Below are 25,745 nucleotides of genomic sequence, written 5' to 3'. Positions count from 1 at the left end.
CAATTATCTAACCGTCAGCTGTTTCAACCTTTTATTGAGTAAATAATTAATGCGATTTTACAAGCACTAATCTTGTAAACACTCCAACGTCAAACCAAATTTTCAGTAAATAAAAACAAAAACTAAATATACTCATCCATCATTGTCTTTTGGGTGCTTATTAATGTACGACAAAGATAGTATGATTTTCTCTGTCTATGTTTGAAATGAGACAGTCCTTTGACAAACTATAATAAGTAAAAGTAACATACTACTTGTCATTTTATCAACAAAATCAAGGATAAATAAATGCTGGCAACTTTAAGTTATATCGTTCAGAAATCATGAACATTTAATCCAAAGAGTAGTATAATATTTAATCTCCATTGCCGGCTTTTAATTAAGTAAATAATTTACTTAGGACCGTTACTCTTGCCCATTTTATAGCATAATTCTTTGCAAAACCAATTAGTACTTTTGTAAAATTTCCATTTTCTTGTACTCTTTATTATAGAGAGGTCTACGAATCTAAAACAATTTAATTTCTAAACGAAGAATTCTCTACCAAAAAAGAATGGGAATGCGGCAAGATTTTCAATCTTCAAGTGGGAATTTAGTTTTTTAGCAGGAACAGGAACTTATTTAAATCTTGTTAGACTATCCTATTAATTTGCTACTAACAATTTAGCAGTCACAAGCCTTCTAACCACAAGCGCGTGAGTAAAATATACTTGTATAAAAAGCTGGAAAGTAATTAAATAAAAATAAAACAACGTATGATCAGAACAGTTTCCGTGCTATTTATTCAAATTAAATATTTATGTACAGTGTTGTCTAAAAGACTAATCTATCCTTTTACTAACAAAGTAATTACAGTTACAGATTCTAGACTTGTCTTTTTGATAAATAACCTAGGGATTTGATTACTTTCATCTATAATACGTATAATAACTTTACAAGTAAAAGGATTATATTTAAATGTTCGGTACCTACTATAATTTGTTGACACTACAATCAGCCTGTAAAGGTATTATTTTAGAGACGAGTGTTTGAAAATACCATAGAATAGTTATAATAGAATTATTTTCCTACATTTGATGATATAATAGTGATAAAACCTTGTCGTAATTGTATTGGTTTGAATGGTTTGCCAGTAAGTGGCCATGATTTATACGCATTTCGAATGAAATTATGAATTAAATTTTGGAGACACATTTTATTTTCTTTTAACTGTAGTAGGGTACGTTGGGATAAGATTGAACTGGTTTTTCATGTACTTAAGACAAAAAATTGTCCGTATGCCGAAGCATTACGCGCGACTTTCATCTTACCCCGCATCAAAGAGGATATAATAAGAGTTATATCTATCTTTGCCCCGCATGAAAAACCTGTTCAATCTCACCCCAACGCACCCTAGGTACTATTATAACTACTCTTTGACCATATAGTTAACCACTACCAGTACTGTACATCGAATATTGTGTTTATTGCATACATAGAACAACCATCCCTTTCACACTTATGAAGTTTTTTTCCAAAAGGGATGGATGTTTCTCCAATAGTTCACTTTCAAGTAGATATAAGTTTCTAAATATCTGATAATTTTTTAACGGTTTTGGTCCATCGGCACAGTAACTCATTAAAAAACAGCAGCGATTTTTTAGCACAGAGCGTGGAAGTGTTATCAATTATCATAAACGTCTATAAAATTATGACGTTCAATATAACACTTTCTTGCTCTGTGTTAGAAAATAGCTGCAGAGTTATCATGGTCTAACTCTACCAGCGTCCATAATTAACTGTTTTATTCGTCGATCTTATACCAAAGACGTAAGGTTCAGTATTAATCAGTTAAGAGTGTGCTAGCTAGTACAGATATTTATCAACTTATAAAGTACGGACGCTAACCACGAAGAATTTTGTACATAGACACGCCATTTCCTATCTCTATTGCACGCGCTTAATTGTATAGCTGTCTCGCTCGCACAGCGGCATTGACCGCCGGCAGCATAACGGGACAGGAATATAAGTATGCGCGTGCGATAGAGATAGGAAATTATGGCGTGTCATGTCAATGTATAGTCGCCATCAGATATATCGGAGCGGCCAAGGTGCTCACAAACATCTAAATCGTTTAATTTCGCCGCCAGGGGCGCTAGTGTAGATGGAGGTCTTTCAAAATGTCAAATGCATAGAAGTTTGGGGGGTTTCAAGTTTTTTTAAGTATCGGGAATTTCCACTCCTTATTCATAATTGTGGTAAATATTTGTCCATCTTTGATTATGATTAATCATGGTAAACAATAGATATAGCTCAATTAGCTCAATAAATGTTAGTGGTTTAAAAAAGTGCCAACTAAAATATATGCTAAAAATTAAACAGGTTGATAAAATTACACATTTAGACGTTAAAATACCTTTGTGTATATTAAAATGTATCGATTTTATAAAAATAAGCATAGAAGAATTTTGAGATCTGTTTTTCTGGACCTACATCTACAGTGGCGCCAACTGGTGAGCACAAAACCGGTAGCCCTCATTGTCAAGGCGTTAGAGTGCGTGTTCAGATACTTTTGAGCATCTCGGCCGCTCCGATATATCCGATGGCGACTGTACGAAATTCTTCGTACTTATAGCGTCCTTAGTTTAAACACAGCCAGCCGATTTGCAAATACATGGAATGGATTGGATGTACACTGTCCGTCATTTTAACCACATTTTTTTTAAAATTCAATGTATTAAATATGTTACACTCAATATAATTGTATCGATTTGTCGCTTACTATAATTATTAATTTTTCGATTTTTTTCTCATTAAATAATAATTTAACAACTAAATGATTACTAGGATCTAATCTTACACAAAGCGTAACAAAACTATCATTGAGAATCTAATAATAAATCACTATGCCTTAGCTAGAATCGCTGCAACTGTTTACAACCAAAATGGCTGCCAAATAATGTAAGGACGCAAAGCACCCTCTACCAAATTGTCAGTAAATAAGAACAAAAAAAAACTATACTCATCCTTTTCTTTTGGGTGCTAGTACTAATGTAAGACAAAGATAGTATGATTCTCTCTGTTTATGTTTGAAATGAGACAGTCCTTTGACAAACTATATATTGCTGTGCCGCCGATGATGCTATACTTGCCGCAAAACTAAGTGGCGAGTCAGGTCATAATGCCATCTCTTTCACACTTGGTTGGTCTTAACAAGGGTAAAGGATAACATTATAATCTCAGTCGCCAGTTGGTATTGCAGCAAGTATAGCGGTCAATGCCACTCTGCGAGCGAGACAGCAATATAATTATGCGCGTGCGATAGAGATAGGAAATGGCGGGTGGCGAAATTATCCGTGCTTAGCGTCCTTACTTTACCTAGAAATATTAGACTGAATAAACAATAGATGCGAGACTATCAAACAGTGTTTGTTGATCAATCGGTTTCATAATAGCAACTAAGTATGTATCTTGTGAGTATATCATAAGATTTACTTTGCATTGGCACTAACTTTCACTATGTTAGATCACCACATCTATTTTTAATTTCATCTGTAAACTTTTTTGTATAATTTTCATAGTTAATGGTTTAACTGTTAGTTTGAGGGTGTTAAAGAAAATTATACATTTAAAAATAACATCAACAAAAACTTCTTAAACAGTTGAGCATAAATGAAATTAAAATAACGCTTTAAAAATCCTATAATTATCTCCTAGTTGAGGATGTTATGTGGCTAATACATATAAGAAGAATGTCAAAATCTGCATGAAAAAGTAACTTTTTTAATTGAATACGCCTTTCTTTCTGTTATTTCTATATTTTCTATAGGTACAGTTATAGCCACTCTTGGCGCCACTTGCTCCTTCCAACTAACCCGGGGTTAAGCGGTTAAACCGTTAACCCAGTGTCGATGTTAGTGGGATGGTGCAAGTGGCGCTTACTGTCAATAACAATTAGATCTTTAACCCCCGAAGCAATAAGAGAGGTATTATATGTTTAACACCAATGTCTGTCTGTGGCATCGTAGCTCTCCAACGGATGAACCGATTTCGATGTGGTTTTATTTACGTGAAAGCGAGTTTACTTGCGGTGGCTCTTAGTTATATAGTTATGTTTCATACAAATCGATCCAGCGCTTTGAAGAGTATCAGTTCTTTTCCAAAATGATGTAAGGCATTTCTGGCATAAAATGGATTTTTTGGCATGTAGCGTAGGGGGTATATATTTTTTAATTTAATAGTTATTATTAGTTTTACTGTACGCAAAGGCTAGGTGAAGTAGATAAGCCAAATAAGATGCTTTTTCATGCATTTTGTAACAAGAGGATATTTTGTTCTATTAATATAAAAATCATATCACAGAAAGATGCATTACAAAAAATGAACTTAAACTGGTGTTTTGACTAGTACATAATTTTTATAATTTAATTCCGCTGAACAAAACATTTTCATTTAATCTGATTTCGAAACCATATTGAATTCAAGTAAACATACACATAACATACGTAAATATACTTAAAATGTTACCTAGGAATCAGAGAAATAATAGTATGAACAAATTATACAGCAATCCATACATCGAATATATGGAGTACCTATACGAGTACATCTTCTCTTTATGAATCATTAAGCAGATTTTTTAAAATCATACTTAGCTTTACTAAAAAAATGTTTGGGAATATCGACCGTATGTTTGCTATAAAACAATGCGAAACATAGCATTTTAGAAACCAACAGATTTAGAACCAGGAATGGAAAGGAACACAGAATTTTGTATTGTAAAATAGCTTACATCATGTAGACAAGAATAAAATAAAGTAATTGCGCTATTTTATTTTTCTCGTACACCGTACAGTTAGAGATAATATCTGTGTCATTCACTGAGAAAAAATCATCTCAAAGCTGATCGATTAAAAGTCGTATTTCCAGGTGCACTAAGGTTCATTTTACAACAAAAATACTTTTTGGTAATGCTTCCAATAGAAACGAATTAAGTTTGAAAACTGGTACTTCTATGGATTACTAGAGAATTTTCTTTGATAATTCGGATGTACAGTCGAAGTCAAAAATATGTTTACACTTTTGCACCTTATTAGTTTGTAATAAGGCGAAAAATGTAAACATATCTTTGACCTCGACTGTACCATCAACCGCAAAATATACCATTTCCATATTTTTAGAGCTTTTTTCTCACCTCGCAAGTTTGATTCACTAAATCGTACTTTTAAATATAACGTTGTTACAGACACCATTATTATGCCTTTCTCATAGTTGTAGAAAAATAGCCCTTGCTCCTTATCATATAGGGTTTAATTTCGAACAAAGCAAATTTCACTAAAGCTCTTTTTACAGCGAAAAATTTGCAATACTCAGAAGCAGTTTTTTTCAGCAAGTGTGCAAACATCAATATACCGGAGAGTACAGACGCAACTTAACTTTATTTTTGTTCACGAATTAATTCACCCTTCTCTTGGCAAAAATACATTTCATACTCATTATATTTTTTGCAGATAATTCTTTCAGGCAGATGAGGCTTGAATTCATGATTTGTGACATGAATTTTGATGACAAAGTGCTAAACGGAGCATTTGAGTGTAACAGCGATGGTGTACCAATAGCGCTCTTTAGATTCATTGTCATTTTTTAAAGCCATGCTCACCTGCCCTGTTTACTACCCCTGGCCTATTGCAGAAGTGAGAAATAAGCCTCAAGCCCAGCTAGCGATAAAAATGTAATTTCCTTACAGCCTAGGTAACACGGTCAGCCATATATCTTACAAATCGCAATACGTTAGTTCTAGGTATTGATAAGTAATGCGTATAGCCACCTAACATTTCGTCCCCATTATAAAAATAGTTTATATTCACTCCATTTACGTTCCATACAAATTTCGTATCAAAACTGACAAGCCCTTTGATTGCTTGTAATGAAAATTGTCAATCTACTAAATTATACAGCGATGTCGCTTTTGATTTTCACTGATCGTACGTGGGAGTTAAATTCGTAGCTTTTAAGGTCCTATCATGGCCTTCGCAGTCTTCAGGGCCCAATTTTATAAAGTTATAAGTTCTAACTTCAGAGGTCTAAACTGGCAACATCGAACAATGCGGGTACATTGGTACCTAACACTACTGTTTCTTTAAATCACTACATAGTATAAAACTAAGTCGCTTCCTGCTGTCTGTCTGTCTGTCCCTATGTATGCTTAGATCTTTAAAACTACGCAACAACGAAACGGATTTTGATGCGGTTTTTTTTAATAGATAGAGTGATTCAAGAGGAAGGTTTATATGTATAATACATCGGCATTGCACCCGTGCGAAGCCGGGGCGGGTCGCTAGTATAATAGTAATACCAGATTTAAATCGCGACATGAAATATTATTTAAAAAAACGGACTAATTTTGGAGCTTAAAATCGTATTCTAAAAAAAGACAAGTAGTAAATTTTAGCTAGGTATATTTCTTATTACCGGAAAAACATACCTTTAAGATAGGAAGTAGAGTTGCGATAACCGACTGTTTAGTAGACTGACAATTTTTCTCTTGCCATTCATTTTTAACATACATTGAGTTATTTACCTACTTTGATCCGTGAAAGTTAACTCAAATTGTTAATAAGAAATTAAATTACTTAGAGTTAGACCAAGCTAAGTCTGCAACGAATTTGATAGCACGCGCAGTTAAAGTGTTATTTAAACGTCAAACTTCTATGAAAATATGACGTATAATCAAAATCGTTGCAGACTTATTTTGGTCTAACTCTAGGCATCTTTACTCTCTGTAGGCTCTACCTACCATTACGAATAGAAAGGTAAGTTTAGGTCAATTTAATCTGAATAGAAAAACCTATTTGGTAATTTTAGCATTTTAAGTTCAGAAACTACTACTTTCATGAACAATCATTATAATGAAATAATTATATTATATAAAATATAAGTTTTAAGATCAAATTAATAATGTGATTTAACTTTCACTAGGACATGGAAATATTGACAAACTTATTTAGATAGAATCCTTTTAGGAATGCGTGAGTTATATATGTACTATTATCGGTAATGTTAGCTGCACATAAACACATTGTGGAAATAATATTGGATTACTTTCATATTTATATTAGTCAATTTATCTATATAATGCTTCAACATATCTATTTAAAAAGCATTAGGCCAACATCCAAAAATGTGCACAGCAGAGCGAAAGCCAAGTTTGCATACTTCTCTGGCATAAGTGATTATAGCTGCCAAAAAAAAGGTACCCAAATAAGTTTGTCAAGGCAGTCATAATAATGATTAAATACCTAAGCTATGCATGTTAATAAGTTACACAAAACCTTCATTGTTTTATTATTTAATAGTTACATAAATACTAATGTTATGCAACTCAAATGCCTAAACATCGGCATTTCATTGGGGTGTTGATATATGAGATTAAGTACGCTAAGTAAGATATGATTCGGATTATTAATTTATCATAAATTTGAAGCATATGATTGGAAAGTTTGGAACCAATATATAATGATGACCTTTAGAGCGAGACAAAGCTATAACTAACCATTAGAAGCCGAATGAGAGAGCAATAAGGCAAGCAATGAAATGAAACGCCATATATTATTCAATATTTTTACTATAATAATAAGCACCAAACCACGTTTGGAATGTTCAGTATTGCACCATGTTAAGAACAAAATCCAATTTCAATAAAAAATAAGTTACAATCACATAAACATAAAAAAAGTTCTATAAACATTTTCAACTGTCTGTGGGGGGGTAAACAAATCAAAATGAGAATTATGCTTTAAGTAATAAATAAATTCGTTTAAAACACACAACAAAGGTCACCATTACATCTCGGACCGTCGAAAACAACAATTTACATATGAGCGTATGAAATGATCGTTACATACAAATATTTTCATTGTACATAAACACGGTTTGTACAAATAGTGACTTCATTGTGCATAAACGTGTCCTGATCTTACACGGCCAGTCTTCACAGAAGATCACATGTTATGGAACCTCCTAATCTCAGATGATGCTTATGAAGCCCAGCATTCACCATCGACAACACAATTTGACCATTCGTAACTGTTATTACAACGTTATAAGGTCTTGTAATGAGCATTTTTGAGTGTTCGTTTCCATTACATACGCTGGATTACAAAAAAATCCACTCGTGTATCCGAATCTGACGCGCAGCCGCAGCCTGTCAACCGATTCATACGTGTCGTATAGTGAATGCTGGGCTTTACCTTTAACTACAATCAGTTTCACGATGCTATCTAAATAAATACTTATTAATATCATGAACAATTACAAACAAAAATTGTTACAGAATAGAAAATTATCCTCGTAGAGCAACATTGAAGAGCTATTCAAATTTCAAAGTTCATTGCATAAATATCTAATTTATATAAACAATACAGTGTATCGCGGACGCTCACAATGCCATGTCGGCCTATTTTATATCAAATATTAGTCATATAATATTAGAAGTGTCTATAAAATCCTAATAGTATTAGCTATTATTTCAATTTAAAATAGGTTTTACAATGGCGCCCAACACTTTATAAAATGAGTACAAAACTATGTTTGCGATCCGCCGAATCCTATATACACCGCGACTGGAAGAATCTCAAGGCGTAACGCGATTAGACGAAGCAGGGAGCTACGGATGCTTGCAGTCCGGGACTGTGCTCCCGGGATCCGGGAACGCCCTACGGGATGGATGCTTACCCGGCCGCGAGTAATGTCGCGTCGACAAGTACAAGCCAGCAATGTGTTTAACGAGCGCGGTGTAGGCGAGTGCTTTGTACGCCCGCTGTACGACATTGTACCTGGAAATGAGACAAAATTTATGAAGACTATGCTTGCAACAAGTAAAGGGGGAATGCTTGTTCAAGTAAGATGTGACCAGTGTTTTGGACTTGGCTGGTAAACTACAATGTTTATTTTACCTCATGTGCTGACTTTGTTTGCAATAAGAAAAAGTGTGGATATAGAAAGTAGTTACCAGTCGGGGAATGCAAGAAAGAGTTACCAGTGTTTTGGACTTGGCTGGTAAACTACAATGATTATTTTACCGTATGTGTATGATTCCGGCTTTGGATATTTTTTGTTTTTTAAAACCTTTGTGATTGTTATCATGCAAGTTGCAAGTTTTGTCTACAAGTCATTATTTTCTGTGTAATAACGTGTAATGTAACAGTAACAGTACTTACCCTTAGCGCTAGCACTCGGAGGATGAGTTCAAGTCGATCGGAGGCGGCGGGCGTGGCTTCGCGCGCGTCAGGCGGTCTGAAACAACAATCAAACAAGTTGCACAAAAGCGAATTTTTGCAGCGATGAAATCGCAAATAGGCCACGATACAGTCCCGTGGTACCTTGGCTCACGTAAACACGATTCTGCATCGCTACTATCGCGATACAGCATCGACACAGTCGCGATGTAGACTTCATTAAGACGCGATGCAGCGCGAGTGCACTCGAACGTACACTCGCGTTCCCGAGATAATAGAGCCACATTAACCCCGTCCAGATGCTCTTCCGCTCCAGCCCGCTTCCATAAACGTAAAATGCATGCAAAGCGCCAGACTCTCGACCGTAAGACGCCATTGCAGCGTTCACTACTATGCGCGACTGTGAGTTATAAAATTGGCATAATTAAGGCATTAAAAGCGGCATAGAGACGTAATATAAATTGAAGCGCGCTATTTTCGTCTGGGCAGGCTATTAGGACCCTAAAACGCGCGGGGTCGGGCGTGCGGCCGGCGGGGCTGCCGGTCTCCTTGTACAGCGCGAGTGTGTCTCCCTACACGTGACGTGGCTCACCTAGCTCGGCGGCCGCGTCGGAGCGTGCTGCCGCCGCGGCCGCTCCGGGCGCGGGGTCGGGCGTGCGGCCGGCGGGGCTGCCGGTCTCCTTGTACAGCGCGAGTGTGTCTCCCTACACGTGACGTGGCTCACCTAGCTCGGCGGCCGCGTCGGAGCGTGCTGCCGCCGCGGCCGCTCCGGGCGCGGGGTCGGGCGTGCGGCCGGCGGGGCTGCCGGTCTCCTTGTACAGCGCGAGTGTGTCTCCCTACACGTGACGTGGCTCACCTAGCTCGGCGGCCGCGTCGGAGCGTGCTGCCGCCGCGGCCGCTCCGGGCGCGGGGTCGGGCGTGCGGCCGGCGGGGCTGCCGGTCTCCTTGTACAGCGCGAGTGTGTCTCCCTACACGTGACGTGGCTCACCTAGCTCGGCGGCCGCGTCGGAGCGTGCTGCCGCCGCGGCCGCTCCGGGCGCGGGGTCGGGCGTGCGGCCGGCGGGGCTGCCGGTCTCCTTGTACAGCGCGAGTGTGTCTCCCTACACGTGACGTGGCTCACCTAGCTCGGCGGCCGCGTCGGAGCGTGCTGCCGCCGCGGCCGCTCCGGGCGCGGGGTCGGGCGTGCGGCCGGCGGGGCTGCCGGTCTCCTTGTACAGCGCGAGTGTGTCTCCCTACACGTGACGTGGCTCACCTAGCTCGGCGGCCGCGTCGGAGCGTGCTGCCGCCGCGGCCGCTCCGGGCGCGGGGTCGGGCGTGCGGCCGGCGGGGCTGCCGGTCTCCTTGTACAGCGCGAGTGTGTCTCCCTACACGTGACGTGGCTCACCTAGCTCGGCGGCCGCGTCGGAGCGTGCTGCCGCCGCGGCCGCTCCGGGCGCGGGGTCGGGCGTGCGGCCGGCGGGGCTGCCGGTCTCCTTGTACAGCGCGAGTGTGTCTCCCTACACGTGACGTGGCTCACCTAGCTCGGCGGCCGCGTCGGAGCGTGCTGCCGCCGCGGCCGCTCCGGGCGCGGGGTCGGGCGTGCGGCCGGCGGGGCTGCCGGTCTCCTTGTACAGCGCGAGTGTGTCTCCCTACACGTGACGTGGCTCACCTAGCTCGGCGGCCGCGTCGGAGCGTGCTGCCGCCGCGGCCGCTCCGGGCGCGGGGTCGGGCGTGCGGCCGGCGGGGCTGCCGGTCTCCTTGTACAGCGCGAGTGTGTCTCCCTACACGTGACGTGGCTCACCTAGCTCGGCGGCCGCGTCGGAGCGTGCTGCCGCCGCGGCCGCTCCGGGCGCGGGGTCGGGCGTGCGGCCGGCGGGGCTGCCGGTCTCCTTGTACAGCGCGAGTGTGTCTCCCTACACGTGACGTGGCTCACCTAGCTCGGCGGCCGCGTCGGAGCGTGCTGCCGCCGCGGCCGCTCCGGGCGCGGGGTCGGGCGTGCGGCCGGCGGGGCTGCCGGTCTCCTTGTACAGCGCGAGTGTGTCTCCCTACACGTGACGTGGCTCACCTAGCTCGGCGGCCGCGTCGGAGCGTGCTGCCGCCGCGGCCGCTCCGGGCGCGGGGTCGGGCGTGCGGCCGGCGGGGCTGCCGGTCTCCTTGTACAGCGCGAGTGTGTCTCCCTACACGTGACGTGGCTCACCTAGCTCGGCGGCCGCGTCGGAGCGTGCTGCCGCCGCGGCCGCTCCGGGCGCGGGGTCGGGCGTGCGGCCGGCGGGGCTGCCGGTCTCCTTGTACAGCGCGAGTGTGTCTCCCTACACGTGACGTGGCTCACCTAGCTCGGCGGCCGCGTCGGAGCGTGCTGCCGCCGCGGCCGCTCCGGGCGCGGGGTCGGGCGTGCGGCCGGCGGGGCTGCCGGTCTCCTTGTACAGCGCGAGTGTGTCTCCCTACACGTGACGTGGCTCACCTAGCTCGGCGGCCGCGTCGGAGCGTGCTGCCGCCGCGGCCGCTCCGGGCGCGGGGTCGGGCGTGCGGCCGGCGGGGCTGCCGGTCTCCTTGTACAGCGCGAGTGTGTCTCCCTACACGTGACGTGGCTCACCTAGCTCGGCGGCCGCGTCGGAGCGTGCTGCCGCCGCGGCCGCTCCGGGCGCGGGGTCGGGCGTGCGGCCGGCGGGGCTGCCGGTCTCCTTGTACAGCGCGAGTGTGTCTCCCTACACGTGACGTGGCTCACCTAGCTCGGCGGCCGCGTCGGAGCGTGCTGCCGCCGCGGCCGCTCCGGGCGCGGGGTCGGGCGTGCGGCCGGCGGGGCTGCCGGTCTCCTTGTACAGCGCGAGTGTGTCTCCCTACACGTGACGTGGCTCACCTAGCTCGGCGGCCGCGTCGGAGCGTGCTGCCGCCGCGGCCGCTCCGGGCGCGGGGTCGGGCGTGCGGCCGGCGGGGCTGCCGGTCTCCTTGTACAGCGCGAGTGTGTCTCCCTACACGTGACGTGGCTCACCTAGCTCGGCGGCCGCGTCGGAGCGTGCTGCCGCCGCGGCCGCTCCGGGCGCGGGGTCGGGCGTGCGGCCGGCGGGGCTGCCGGTCTCCTTGTACAGCGCGAGTGTGTCTCCCTACACGTGACGTGGCTCACCTAGCTCGGCGGCCGCGTCGGAGCGTGCTGCCGCCGCGGCCGCTCCGGGCGCGGGGTCGGGCGTGCGGCCGGCGGGGCTGCCGGTCTCCTTGTACAGCGCGAGTGTGTCTCCCTACACGTGACGTGGCTCACCTAGCTCGGCGGCCGCGTCGGAGCGTGCTGCCGCCGCGGCCGCTCCGGGCGCGGGGTCGGGCGTGCGGCCGGCGGGGCTGCCGGTCTCCTTGTACAGCGCGAGTGTGTCTCCCTACACGTGACGTGGCTCACCTAGCTCGGCGGCCGCGTCGGAGCGTGCTGCCGCCGCGGCCGCTCCGGGCGCGGGGTCGGGCGTGCGGCCGGCGGGGCTGCCGGTCTCCTTGTACAGCGCGAGTGTGTCTCCCTACACGTGACGTGGCTCACCTAGCTCGGCGGCCGCGTCGGAGCGTGCTGCCGCCGCGGCCGCTCCGGGCGCGGGGTCGGGCGTGCGGCCGGCGGGGCTGCCGGTCTCCTTGTACAGCGCGAGTGTGTCTCCCTACACGTGACGTGGCTCACCTAGCTCGGCGGCCGCGTCGGAGCGTGCTGCCGCCGCGGCCGCTCCGGGCGCGGGGTCGGGCGTGCGGCCGGCGGGGCTGCCGGTCTCCTTGTACAGCGCGAGTGTGTCTCCCTACACGTGACGTGGCTCACCTAGCTCGGCGGCCGCGTCGGAGCGTGCTGCCGCCGCGGCCGCTCCGGGCGCGGGGTCGGGCGTGCGGCCGGCGGGGCTGCCGGTCTCCTTGTACAGCGCGAGTGTGTCTCCCTACACGTGACGTGGCTCACCTAGCTCGGCGGCCGCGTCGGAGCGTGCTGCCGCCGCGGCCGCTCCGGGCGCGGGGTCGGGCGTGCGGCCGGCGGGGCTGCCGGTCTCCTTGTACAGCGCGAGTGTGTCTCCCTACACGTGACGTGGCTCACCTAGCTCGGCGGCCGCGTCGGAGCGTGCTGCCGCCGCGGCCGCTCCGGGCGCGGGGTCGGGCGTGCGGCCGGCGGGGCTGCCGGTCTCCTTGTACAGCGCGAGTGTGTCTCCCTACACGTGACGTGGCTCACCTAGCTCGGCGGCCGCGTCGGAGCGTGCTGCCGCCGCGGCCGCTCCGGGCGCGGGGTCGGGCGTGCGGCCGGCGGGGCTGCCGGTCTCCTTGTACAGCGCGAGTGTGTCTCCCTACACGTGACGTGGCTCACCTAGCTCGGCGGCCGCGTCGGAGCGTGCTGCCGCCGCGGCCGCTCCGGGCGCGAGGTCGGGCGTGCGGCCGGCGGGGCTGCCGGTCTCCTTGTACAGCGCGAGTGTGTCTCCCTACACGTGACGTGGCTCACCTAGCTCGGCGGCCGCGTCGGAGCGTGCTGCCGCCGCGGCCGCTCCGGGCGCGGGGTCGGGCGTGCGGCCGGCGGGGCTGCCGGTCTCCTTGTACAGCGCGAGTGTGTCTCCCTACACGTGACGTGGCTCACCTAGCTCGGCGGCCGCGTCGGAGCGTGCTGCCGCCGCGGCCGCTCCGGGCGCGGGGTCGGGCGTGCGGCCGGCGGGGCTGCCGGTCTTCTTGTACAGCAGCGAGTTGAAGAAGTTGGCCAGCACGCCCTCGTTGCCCGGGGTGCCGGGACCCATGCCGATCTTGGCGCCGTCCAACTGTGAACAAATGTTTATGTAAGTAAATGGCACAGAATAAGCGATAGTATTATCATATAAAACAGACAGTCTACATATTACACCGCGTCTCGAATGAGGTATTAATAAATCTCAGTTCGGTTATACCTAGTAGCGCGGCGAGGAAAAATGTTGAGAATGCCGGTGTATTATGATGTCATTGTTTTTACCCGAGATCCGCACATTTTTATTGTTCGAAGATGGATTACACGGTATGAATCGGTGTACACTGTTTATACTGTAGAATGCTTGCTGTAGTATGGGGTGGGGTGTAGTAGATACCTGCGTGGCGCGCTGCGCGGCCCGCAGCGGCGAGTCGGCGCGCGGCGCGGGCGTGCCGGCCTGCAGCGCGGCGAGCTGGCGCTGCAGGAATGCTTGCTGTAGTATGGGGTGGGGTGTAGTAGATACCTGCGTGGCGCGCTGCGCGGCCCGCAGCGGCGAGTCGGCGCGCGGCGCGGGCGTGCCGGCCTGCAGCGCGGCGAGCTGGCGCTGCAGGAATGCTTGCTGTAGTATGGGGTGGGGTGTAGTAGATACCTGCGTGGCGCGCTGCGCGGCCCGCAGCGGCGAGTCGGCGCGCGGCGCGGGCGTGCCGGCCTGCAGCGCGGCGAGCTGGCGCTGCAGGAATGCTTGCTGTAGTATGGGGTGGGGTGTAGTAGATACCTGCGTGGCGCGCTGCGCGGCCCGCAGCGGCGAGTCGGCGCGCGGCGCGGGCGTGCCGGCCTGCAGCGCGGCGAGCTGGCGCTGCAGGAATGCTTGCTCGTCTTCTGCCGCCACCTCTGCTTCCCGGTTAGCTCCGCTCTGTCACAATGTATGAATGATCAAATACAACTGTTCAAACTAAACGAAATAGCTAAACAAAACCCTAAACTCGTTTTTAGACTAATTAATAACAACTTAAAAGAAAATTGAGAGCCAATCGCATCAAATCCTCGTAACTCGTTAAAATTTGCTTATGGAATGACTACTGCCGCCGCCATATTTAACGTTTATACCTAGTCGGCTCATAAGTTCTGTCACTGGCCTTTAAAATTTAAATTTGGAACTCCTAAAACAAAAACCGTTCTGCATTTGAATTTCGAATCTTTATTAAATATTTGAGTAGTATAATTTTGCAATTTTCTGTTTTCTTCAACATGGAGTGGACGCTTAAAGATAGCCGTACCGCAATAATTGCACTATATCGTTGTGGTCACTCGCCGACTAAAATTTTTAAGCTACTTGAAAATTTAAAATTCTCTCTAAGATTTGTGTATCGTACCATAGAAAGATACAGATAGGTATCTAGTTTAAATGACAAGAAAAGAAGCGGTCGTCCGCGTACAGCTAGGACTCCAGCGGTTGTACAAGCAATTAGGGCACGCATTGCCAGAAATCCCGCTAGGAAACAAAAAGTTATGGCCCTCCAGATGGGTTTGAGCAAAAACACGGTGAAAAGAGTGCTTAATCAAGACCTGAGACTTCGTGCTTATAAACGAAAAACTGGCCATCTTCTCAATGGTCGGCTTAAAGCTTTAAGGCTTAAAAGATCTAAAGCTTTATTGAAGAAGTACGCTAAAAATAAGCACCGTTGTATACTGTTTTCGGACGAGAAAATTTTTGACATAGAAGAAAACTGTAATAAACAAAATGATAGAGTGTACGCTCGCAATAGTAAAGAAGCGTCTAATAGCATTCCCCGTATTCAAAGAGGTCATCACCCTTCATCTGTGATGGTTTGGCTGGGAGTTTCTTATGCGGGCGTCACTAGTATGCATTTTTGTGAGAAAGGAGTAAAAACTAGTGGCAAAGTGTACCAAGACACGGTGTTGACTAATATTGTGAAACCACTATCCCATACGATGTTTCTAAACCAGCATTGGGTTTTCCAGCAGGACTCTGCTCCAGCCCATAAGGCAAAGTCTACACAAGCCTGGCTCGGCTCCAATAAAATCGACTTTATACGGCATGAAGATTGGCCCTCCTCTAGCCCAGATCTTAATCCTTTAGACTATAAAATATGGCAGTATTTAGAGGAAAAGGTGTGCTCAAAACCTCATGCAAATCTAGACTCGCTGAAAAAATCTCTTGCTACGGCAGTGGCCAATATCGACATGAAAGTGGTGCGTGAATCCATTGACGACTGGCCACGAAGACTTCAAGCCTGTGTAGATAATTATGGCGGTCATTTTGAATAAATGTTATACATTTAGATTCTCTAGTTTATAAGCTTTCAAACGCTGTACAAATTATACGGAATAAACTTAAACTTTTGATTTTATTTGATGTATATGACAGAACTTATGAGCCGACTAGGTAAACAGTGTGGCTATCTCCAATTACCTACCCTACTATGGAAAAGACACAGCAAATTTAACTATTATAGAAAGGCTTCAACTTTAGGGTACGTTAAAGGTTTACTTGGGAATCATCGCAAAAAGTGAACTTTACAATCAAAACTTACCTTCCGCGTCGCTGGCTGCACTATGATGTCTCTGTAGTAATCGTCTGGTTTACAGCTCTGCATGTTTTCGTATAATATGCTAATTTTCTTCATGCTATCCCAACCGGCGGGTCTGAAAAAGGAGATACAATAAGTATATATAGTTCTAGCAATCGATTTGTATATTAACATCATTGCACATTAGAAATTATATTAGCAGTTTATCCATTACTCACATCAGCACGGCGTCCTTCTCAACAATGAGGGCCGGAGTTCTAAACGGCAGGCCGTATATCCTGTGCGTGAGGTACTTGTACAGCAGGTCGCAGTTCTTGTCCTCTTTAGCGGACGTGTAGAACAGAGCCGCGCCGTACTGGAGGCAGAACCGCCGGATCCATTGTTGCATAAAATCGAAGTGCTCGTCGCGATAGTCGTGCTCTTTTTCTAAGGTGCTCATGTAGTCAGTCTGGGGAAAAGAATTAGCATGAGACAAGGAACTGTGGGATTTTTGAGATCCAAAGTTGTATAAGGACACCATATGGCCTATTACTTGCTGTGGAGCCAGGACATAGGACATATATAGAAAGAGATTACAAAATTCAAAATTTTAATTTGTATTTAGGCTATCCAACTATCCAAGATTAGAAAAGATTAAAAAAGGATTTTGAGCACTATGGTGACGTCTTTTTGTGCCGCCACCTAATAGTGTAGTGTGGTTTATTATAATTTGAAAAGGGGAGTTTCGCAGTGGATCTGAACTTTTCCATGACAACACCTTAGTATTATAAGATGTTTTCTAAGATTTTACGATTCCCCCCGAACCCCCTGATAAAGGATCTAACCTCTGGAGATCGCGACCGTGATGAAAAGTACTGTGCTTTTCGAGATTCAGACTTCGCAACAATCCCAACCGATAAATAATTGAGGAGAAAATAACTGTTATCCTGCTACACTGTTGGCGGCTAGAAAAATGACTAACATGCTTTATTTCAAAAGTGTTACCTTAGTGACAACTACCACTATATCCAACCACAGATTAGTGGTCAGCACAGCTGCGGGCAGCGGGTTCTCATCAACCTTGCTGATCAGGTCATCTGACAGGTCCTGGAGGACCTCTTCATGGGCGATGAGGCCGCTTGCTCCATCTCGTCGCCGCGCTCTGTGTACCGCCGCCATTTCTGCTGTTGCTGTTTTTTCAGTGTTAACTTACCTTAGTGACAACAACCACTATATCCAACCCCAGATTAGTGGTCAGCACAGCTTCGGGCAGCGGGTTCTCATCATCCTCGCTGTCCAGGTCGTCCGACAGGTTCCTAGAGGACCTCTTCATGGGCGATGAGGCTGCTTGCTCCATCTCGTCGCCGGGCTCTGTGTACCGCTGCCATTTCTGCTGCTGCTGTTTTTTACTCTGTAACCTTTGTTCTGTGGGCGAAAAGACATATCTGGGTTATAAAAAAAGCAAAGCATGGATGGAAATACGAATTTGGTTACTTCAAAACGTGGAAGAATCAATAAAGTTCAAAATTTAAAAACCTCTGACAACGTTAGGCCGCAATTAGACTATCATAGAAATATGACCATCTTATAGAAGTCATTTAAGTATGAATAACCTATGGAGGTGTAATAATTATATTATAATTTAATAAAAATTCACACAGATAGACACAGAGCGGCGGCGGGGGGCGGCGGGTTCGTGTGACTCTTAAAGGTTCTCACTAATTCATATTAAATAGTTAAATACATATTATAACATAATATACATTACGTGATCCTTCACGAAGAAATATTATCGTCTAGGAAGTAGAGTGAAAAATTGCAAATCTTGCAAAATCTCGAAAACGGTTTTAAAACAATGATTCAGTGAAGTGCGTAACAATTATAACAGATACTCAGTGGAATGTAAATAGTCTATAAGTACGTTAAAATTTCTGTGGCATAAAAAGTTAGTAGGTTTGTGATAAATAACTATACGCAATACATTCATTATTCTAACTAAGGAACTTGAAAAACGAGTTTTTTTATTTTATTAAACGTTGTTTTGCTTTACTAACTTAATTTTGTATTTGATATTTGTGTCCAAACCATGTTGAATTCAAACCAAGTTCATAGAAGCCAGGTTAGGGGTTTCTCATTATCGGCATAGTTCTATGTACAGTAGAATTCGCGCATAATGACATCGAAGGAAAGTGATAAACACGACATACTTAGCGGACGTCATATAAAACATAGTAGATTAACTTCTTATTTTTGTAATTTTTTCCAAATTAATCTCTAATTCCTTTGCGAGAGATGAGTTTTATTAACCTTGTACCAATTATCAACTTGTCACTGAGAATCAAAACTAAAACAACTTACATGCCATGCACGCACCAAACGTCCTCGCAGGGAAAGACGTGGGGACGGCCACGAAAACCAGCGAATGTGTCAGTATAACCGGACATAATTTCGTGAAAATAGGATTTAAGTCATAGACGTCATAGTAAGCAAAGTCATCTTATCCGACTTTGTCACAAAGAATTTTATACGAAAACCAAACTTCGCACAGTAATTACGTCATAGTAAGCGGTTGGTCAGTATAAGCGGAGTCATAATAAACGGATTCCACTGTATATGGCTTACTTCTATAAAATCAGTAGATGTATCCTGTTAAAAACTTGTTTGAATTAAAATTCACGATCAAAATTGATTGAGCACTTGAGCAATCAATTCATCAATTTACCTAACAGTCAAGATTCAAGCGTTAGTCAAGTTGACAAACCACTTTATTGCATAAATATGTGGCATTGATTAAGCGTTACGAGTACTCTGACGTAACGTCTGACTCACGGTCTGACGGGGTCCCCATCGAGTACAGTTAGCGACACAAATATTCACATGATTTTCAACTTTATCATAAAGGAATAGGGCGAAAGAAATGCACATGTGTTGACTACTCTATAATTAAAGACAAACTTACGTCAAAGATATATTTACAATTTTGAGCCTTACTCGATTGCAATAAGGTAAAATTTGTATAATCTATTTTTAGATCTTATGTCAAATAGGATCACAAACTAGTCAACTGTTTTAGATCAAGATAGGATGAGTATTGGATGCGGATTCGTTTTAATAAGATTTTGTTGTATTTTTTTGCTGACGGTGTCTTATCATGGAATCTACCTGAAGAGCTATTACGTTTTTCTGATAGTTTTGTTGAAATTTCTGGGTCATTGTGCTTTACACGAGTTATTATAAGTAACAATTTGCTTTTAGCAACTTTTGGGCATTTAAATTCTGTATTAGTACAGTCATGTGTAAACATATAGGTGCACAAACATTACTTAAAAATGTCCCATAAGAGCTTATTACACTATCCTAATTTAGTGACTAACAAGAGGGACGCTCACGTATAGCGAGAAACGATAGGATGTATCTCTTATCGCGTCTCACGTATAGCGGCGTCCCTCTTGTTAGTCACTAAATATAGCAAAGTGTAATAAGCCCTTTTGCTCTTATGGCAGCGAATTAAGAACTATGGGACATATTTTTGAGTAAGTTGTCTACACACATATTTTTACACTTGACTGTACATTACGATACAAGTGCGAAAAATAGGAAATTCGCAACAATTGCAGGCGATAAATTAAAACACGATTGAATGGTGTGTTTTAAGTCGACACGAGTTGCGAATTACCTATTCGCACATGTATCATGTACGTTTTACAGTTACAGTACATACATATGGCCCTTTAAATTTTCAACATAGTCACGTATTGTGCCAATTATCGCACTGAGTGCACTTTTTGTGCATAGTAAAGGGCCATATGTACTGTAAAACGTTGTTCGATACACGTGCGAATAGGTAATTCGCAACTCGTGTCGATTTAAAACACTCCCTGCGGTCGTGTTTTAATTTATCGCCACTCGTTTCGAATTTCCTCTTTTCCGCACTTGTATAGAAAATAACTATTGTATAATATTATTATGTACTATATGTAATCATGACAGCACAGTACAGAGATGTATCTTAGACAACTGTCAGCATTATTTGAAATTTAGAATTCTTATCTTCATACTTTTTTACCCGTGTGTGTTGCGAGAATAACACAATGCATTTCCTTACTTTCCGTGTTTCTATCGTTATATTATGCAAAGAAACAAATTACTATGCTATCTATCGCCTTCAACCTACATTCCTATCTCTGATAACGACCGGACCGAATTGTACTGTTTAAATTCATTTAAATCGTCCCGCGTTTTTACGTCGTCGGTCGCTGCAACAACGAGTGGAAGATTCAGCTCGCTCATAGTTGGCATTATTAATTGGAGTTTTATTGTAAATAGTATAAGTTCGATACGGGTTTGTGTGATGGCCTTCACATTGGGGCGTGTTTACACATTGATTAGTGTTTATTGCGAGTTATATACATTTGCCACAAACGCAAGTAACACTAAAGGCTGGCGTCCACTAGACTCGCCGAGGCAAATCGAATCGAATGGACGCAGTTGCATTAGAAAATATAGGAGGCAAATTATCGGCGAGTCTAGTGGACGCCAGCCTTTATAAAGTGTTAATTGGGCCTTAGAAACTCTTGGCGAGGTATGTTACATAAAAAATAAATTTTATTCAATTAAATCCATTGCTCGACAAATAACACCGCATGCTTAAGACTCCTAAGAGCAAAAGAAAAAGTTTCTAGAGAGACTATAAAAAGATATAAACGTAAAATGAGGTCATCGGTCATCGCGTGATTATTAATGACTTCGAGGATAAAAACTTATATTTTTCCATGAATATAGTACAACAAGGGCGAGAGCGCTGGTGGCTTAGCGGTAAGAGCGTGCGACTTGCAATCCGGAGGTCGCGGGTTCAAACCCCGGCTCGTACCAATGAGTTTTTCGGAACTTATGTACGAAATATCATTTGATATTTACCAGTCGCTTTTCGGTGAAGGAAAACATCGTGAAGAAACCGGACTAATCCCGACAAGGCCTAGTTTCCCCTCTGGGTTGGACGGTCAGATGGCAGTCGCTTTCGTAAAAACTAGTGCCTACGCCAATTCTTGGGATTAGTTGCCAAGCGGACCCCAGGCTCCCATGGAGCCGTGGCAAAATGCCGGGACAACGCGAGGAAGATGATGATAGTACAACAAGGGCTTAAAGTGAACCAAATTTATCCGAGGCAATATATTCGAGGATAAAAATGGACATTTATGCCTGAGTTATACACTCTACTTTTCACTGCCATTGTGAGTAAAATATACATACAAAAATATCCAATATTTTAGGTTATTTTACCGTATTTATTCAAGACTAAAGAACATTGTACTCGGTTGTGTCGGGGGCGCGGGGCACGGCACGCCGGCAGGGCTGGCAGTTTGTATGGCAGATTTTGGACTTTATTGCTAAATCAATAAGGGTCGTAATAGATGATTTTACTTCATGCTCTAGAACATAATAAGCAACTTTATGACGTCTACACACGACTTAAAGTCGAACTTTACGAGCATGAGAAGTAAAAAGAAAAAATTACGCTATATTGACGTATTGTTTCAATGAACGGCCGTTCATATTATATCAAGGAAATAGCAGTGGCAGTAATGGTCAATTGGTCACTACAAGTTTGAAAAACGTTAGCAACAAAAATGGCCTCTTCACATGTCATTTGAGACACTAATACACATACACTTTCATATAACATTTTCGTGGGATCACTGACTGTACGCAGTACACGTACAGACGTAAAAAAACGGCTCAAAGGTCTGTCGTCAAGTAGTGGTAGTATCGTGCGTACTATTGTAGACCATCCTTAATATACAATATATAATAACTGGTAAACTGGTATATTTTGTGGTAACAATTTGTGGCTCCTTCCCTACCCACTGTTTACTGGTTTATTATCTTTGTTTCGAACTGAGTTAAGTTAAACATAGGTAGTTAACTTATTTATAGATTAATAAGTAGTAAAATTGTATTACACAAATAAAGTTTCTTTCGCGTTGTGCGCAAAAAAAGTAGAAAGTAGATTTAATAGCATTTCGTTCTTAAATGTTACGGTTTAGGATATATAATATACTAGCGACCCGCCCCGGCTTCGCCCGGGTATTTCAACTTAACATTACAACGAGGCTCCACTGTTTGCTTCCAACGTGTACTTGGTTTCTTCGGTCATCTGAGCCTGAGAGGCCCAGAATCCAGATAGCCCGGAAAAGCTCATAAATACTGGCCGCATGGCAAGAAATCGTAGAGATGGACGTATGGCCACGCGTTACAAACGCCATATTGCAGGCTAGTATGCACCGGGCCCAAGACAGAGCGGCCTGGAGAGTAATGGTGAAGAGTGTCCATATTCGTCAGGTCTCTCAGCCATGAGGATACAAAGGATAAGCGAAATTCAATCTTATGATAACAGCATTAAGAACTTAGCTTAGCTTTAATCAGTTAATTACACAGTCCACTAAACGGATCCGAATGACGCATCACTACTCTAGGGTGCATTATTATGTCCGTTAAGTACGTTGTGTTTAGATAAGATAATAGATAAAAATTAATTAGATGAAGCTTTATGGTTATCTGTTGCATTCACCTATCTAGGTAGAACTCTTTTTAACCGACATCTAAAAAGGTAACTATAAATCTATTATAGTTAATTTAGGTAGGTATATTTTTGTCATTTACTAGATGATTTTTTCATTAATGCCATGGGTTCGAAGCCTTACCAATGAGTCTTTCTGGCCGAAAATCATTAAAAGAGAAATATTGTGAGAAAATGAGGGAACCTAATTCCAATAAGGCCCAGCTCCCCCTCTGGGTTAGGAGGTTAGTTGGGAGTAGCTTCAGTGTAGTACCTGTGCCAATTCTTATGATTAGGTTTCTAAGCGGACCCGAGGTTCCCCAAATAAACTGTAGCAAAATGCCAAGACAAGGAAGATGATGTCGAATCTTGAACTCACCAGGTGTGAGATCCAATTTGTCTATATGGTCCCCGAGCACTGTGGCCCAGGTTTGTAGCTGCTCCAGAATCCCCCATGGCGTGGTCATAGCCACCGTGAAGATGACCAGCGAGTGGGGGAATGTCTCCTCGTTGAGGGCGAACTTGAGCAGGTTAGTGTGCCCTGGATCACCGTCCAGTACCCATACACTGAGGCGTGTTTGATCTGGAGGAATATTAATAAATTAAGTGACTGTTACACAGCTCAATAAGGTGTGTGTTGTGAGAACTATATGATGATATACATGACAGATAAATACTTAAATAAATAGAGAATATTCATAACACAGATAAATAAATGCCTTTATTGGAATTTGAAGCCAGGAGCTTATAGGCAGTGCCACTATGGTCAGGCTAAGAAACTGTTTTACAGGTCCAAGAAAAAGGATGCGAGGAGAATTATATTTTGATTACTATTAACCTTTTGTATGCCCATGTCAAAAAATTGCCATATAAATAGCAATTGTGACAACTTCATGTAGTTGAATTTAGTTGAATATATATGGAGCAGATCTGCTCCTAAGCATATGAAAAGTGAATTACTAATAATGTATGGATTTATTATTTTATTTTTAATTTATGATGTTGAATATGGTTACACACTGTTTCTAAACATTGTTAGGTTAAACTAAAGTCAGCTGATCCATTTCATTAGTCAAAAATGTGTATTTATTAACTACACACTACACTGGTGAAGATGACATAAGAGCTATCGCTGGACCAACATGGACAAGAAGAGCAAGCAACAGAGAGGAATGGAAGGTCTTAGGGGAGGCCTATGCCGGGAGGCAAGTCGACCAATGTCAATAAAAATACCAAATAACATATACGACAAAGAACTTTATTATTATTATGTTTAAATTAAGAATTTGACATGTTTTGTTTTTCTTTTCCTAAAACTTGACAAGAAATGTAAAAAAAATTAATTTGAGGTCGAAATAAATGGCTATTTTATTTATTTATTTTATTTATTTATTTATTTGTACACTGGTAATATTAAAGAGAAAGAATGACACATATTTTAAGTTGCTCTTATTACTCCTGCTTGTTCACACTAAAATAGACTTCAAAGCAGCTTTGACACAGTTTCTTACTCGTGAATCTGTTTACATGTTTGTACCATAGTTAACCTATAAGCATTGTTATTAGTAGTAAAAATGAGAACTTACCATCGCGATACTCATCTCTAACGTCTATATATGCATATTCGAGTGCCGACCCCTTCTTAGGATCCTCTACTCCTTGTAATTTCGCGATTAGTGTGGTTTTGCCAGTCTCATTATTACCCAAAACTAACACATTTTTGTTTGAAGGTAGTTTCGTATTGCCCTGATTCTGGACTTCTTCTAAAATCGCAGACCTGAAAAATGTTAAAAATTCGATCAATGTTCATCAATTTTCGTCGTACGCAAGTTTGGCACGAAACGTCACTATGAGTTTTAACTTGGTTACACATGATGCGGGGGAGAAATGCGTGTATATGAATACAATGTGAAAGGATTCCACAGTTGTTTTACAAACAAAGGTAAGACGTCGCAGCTAGGTCACATATTTCTCAGGTATGAGAATTGACATCACGTAGGTGTGACACATTAGATCCCCTATATGGGGGACTCGGTTGGACACAAATATAACAGTGAACCGTTACCATAAGTTGTCCTTCGTATCACCATTTTTTTCCTTTTTAGATTTAGGCCCATTTGCCTGGCCGTTTGTCTCCATTCTTCAGAAATGTTAGAAGATAACAACGGCACACAGAGGCTTTTCGTTTTCGGCCGTTCATACGTCACTCTCGCGATGAAATGTGTTGCTATAGCAAGATTTTACTTTTACCGATAATATTATGTTATGCCGGCATTTTACCCGAAAGTAGATTTGGAATATCATACATTATAAAACAAATGTTGAAAAATTTATTCTTAAATATTGAAAACCATAATTACACATATAACTAGAAAAGTTTTTAAGCAAATGCAGCACAGGAACATATATCATTTAACTACATAATCGAACACCATTCAATCTATTTACCTCTGTGAGAGTTTGAAATATTGACTGGTGCAACACTGGTTGTACTTTCTTTAATGACTATGGGGACTATGGCATGTGTAGTAAAACATTCCAATTAGAAAGCAATTAACTTTGAATAAATTTTTAAGTAGTTTCAAATTATTTTAATTAAGATTTTACGTTATCATTTAATTTTATAGGTAAAAAAACATTCAGTTTAAAAACCGAAAGAAAATACAAGTATATCACATAATTTATTTCAGTTTCGAACCAAAGAAAATTTTACATATAGAAACTATTACAATTCATAAGTGAAAAAAACAATGAAAATTAATATCAAATAAATACAAGAGTAATAGTCAAAATTAACTCAATAATTAATCGAA

The 25,745-nt window shown here is 43.6% G+C and overlaps 1 protein-coding gene across 1 annotated transcript; it reads right to left on the bottom strand.

Annotated features, from left to right (window-relative positions):
- Nucleotides 1–756: 756 nt before the first annotated feature.
- LOC134740514 (cytoplasmic dynein 1 light intermediate chain 2) lies at nucleotides 757–25,173 on the bottom strand. The gene is made up of 10 exons (XM_063673020.1): nucleotides 24,998–25,173; nucleotides 24,519–24,709; nucleotides 23,312–23,515; nucleotides 17,590–17,801; nucleotides 16,616–16,845; nucleotides 16,401–16,512; nucleotides 14,621–14,758; nucleotides 13,768–13,942; nucleotides 9,198–9,273; nucleotides 757–8,813 (listed from the first exon to the last, which is right to left on the bottom strand). Exons 1-9 carry the CDS (start codon nucleotides 25,069–25,071, stop codon nucleotides 9,206–9,208), a joined length of 1,404 nt encoding a protein of 467 aa, XP_063529090.1. The 5' UTR covers nucleotides 25,072–25,173; the 3' UTR covers nucleotides 757–8,813; nucleotides 9,198–9,205.
- Nucleotides 25,174–25,745: the final 572 nt, after the last annotated feature.

This window comes from Cydia strobilella, chromosome 4 (genome assembly GCF_947568885.1).
Source record: "Cydia strobilella chromosome 4, ilCydStro3.1, whole genome shotgun sequence".
Taxonomy (NCBI): domain Eukaryota; kingdom Metazoa; phylum Arthropoda; class Insecta; order Lepidoptera; family Tortricidae; genus Cydia; species Cydia strobilella.
The sequence above is the reverse complement of the archived record's forward strand: the minus strand, read 5'-3'. Positions and strand labels throughout refer to the sequence as shown.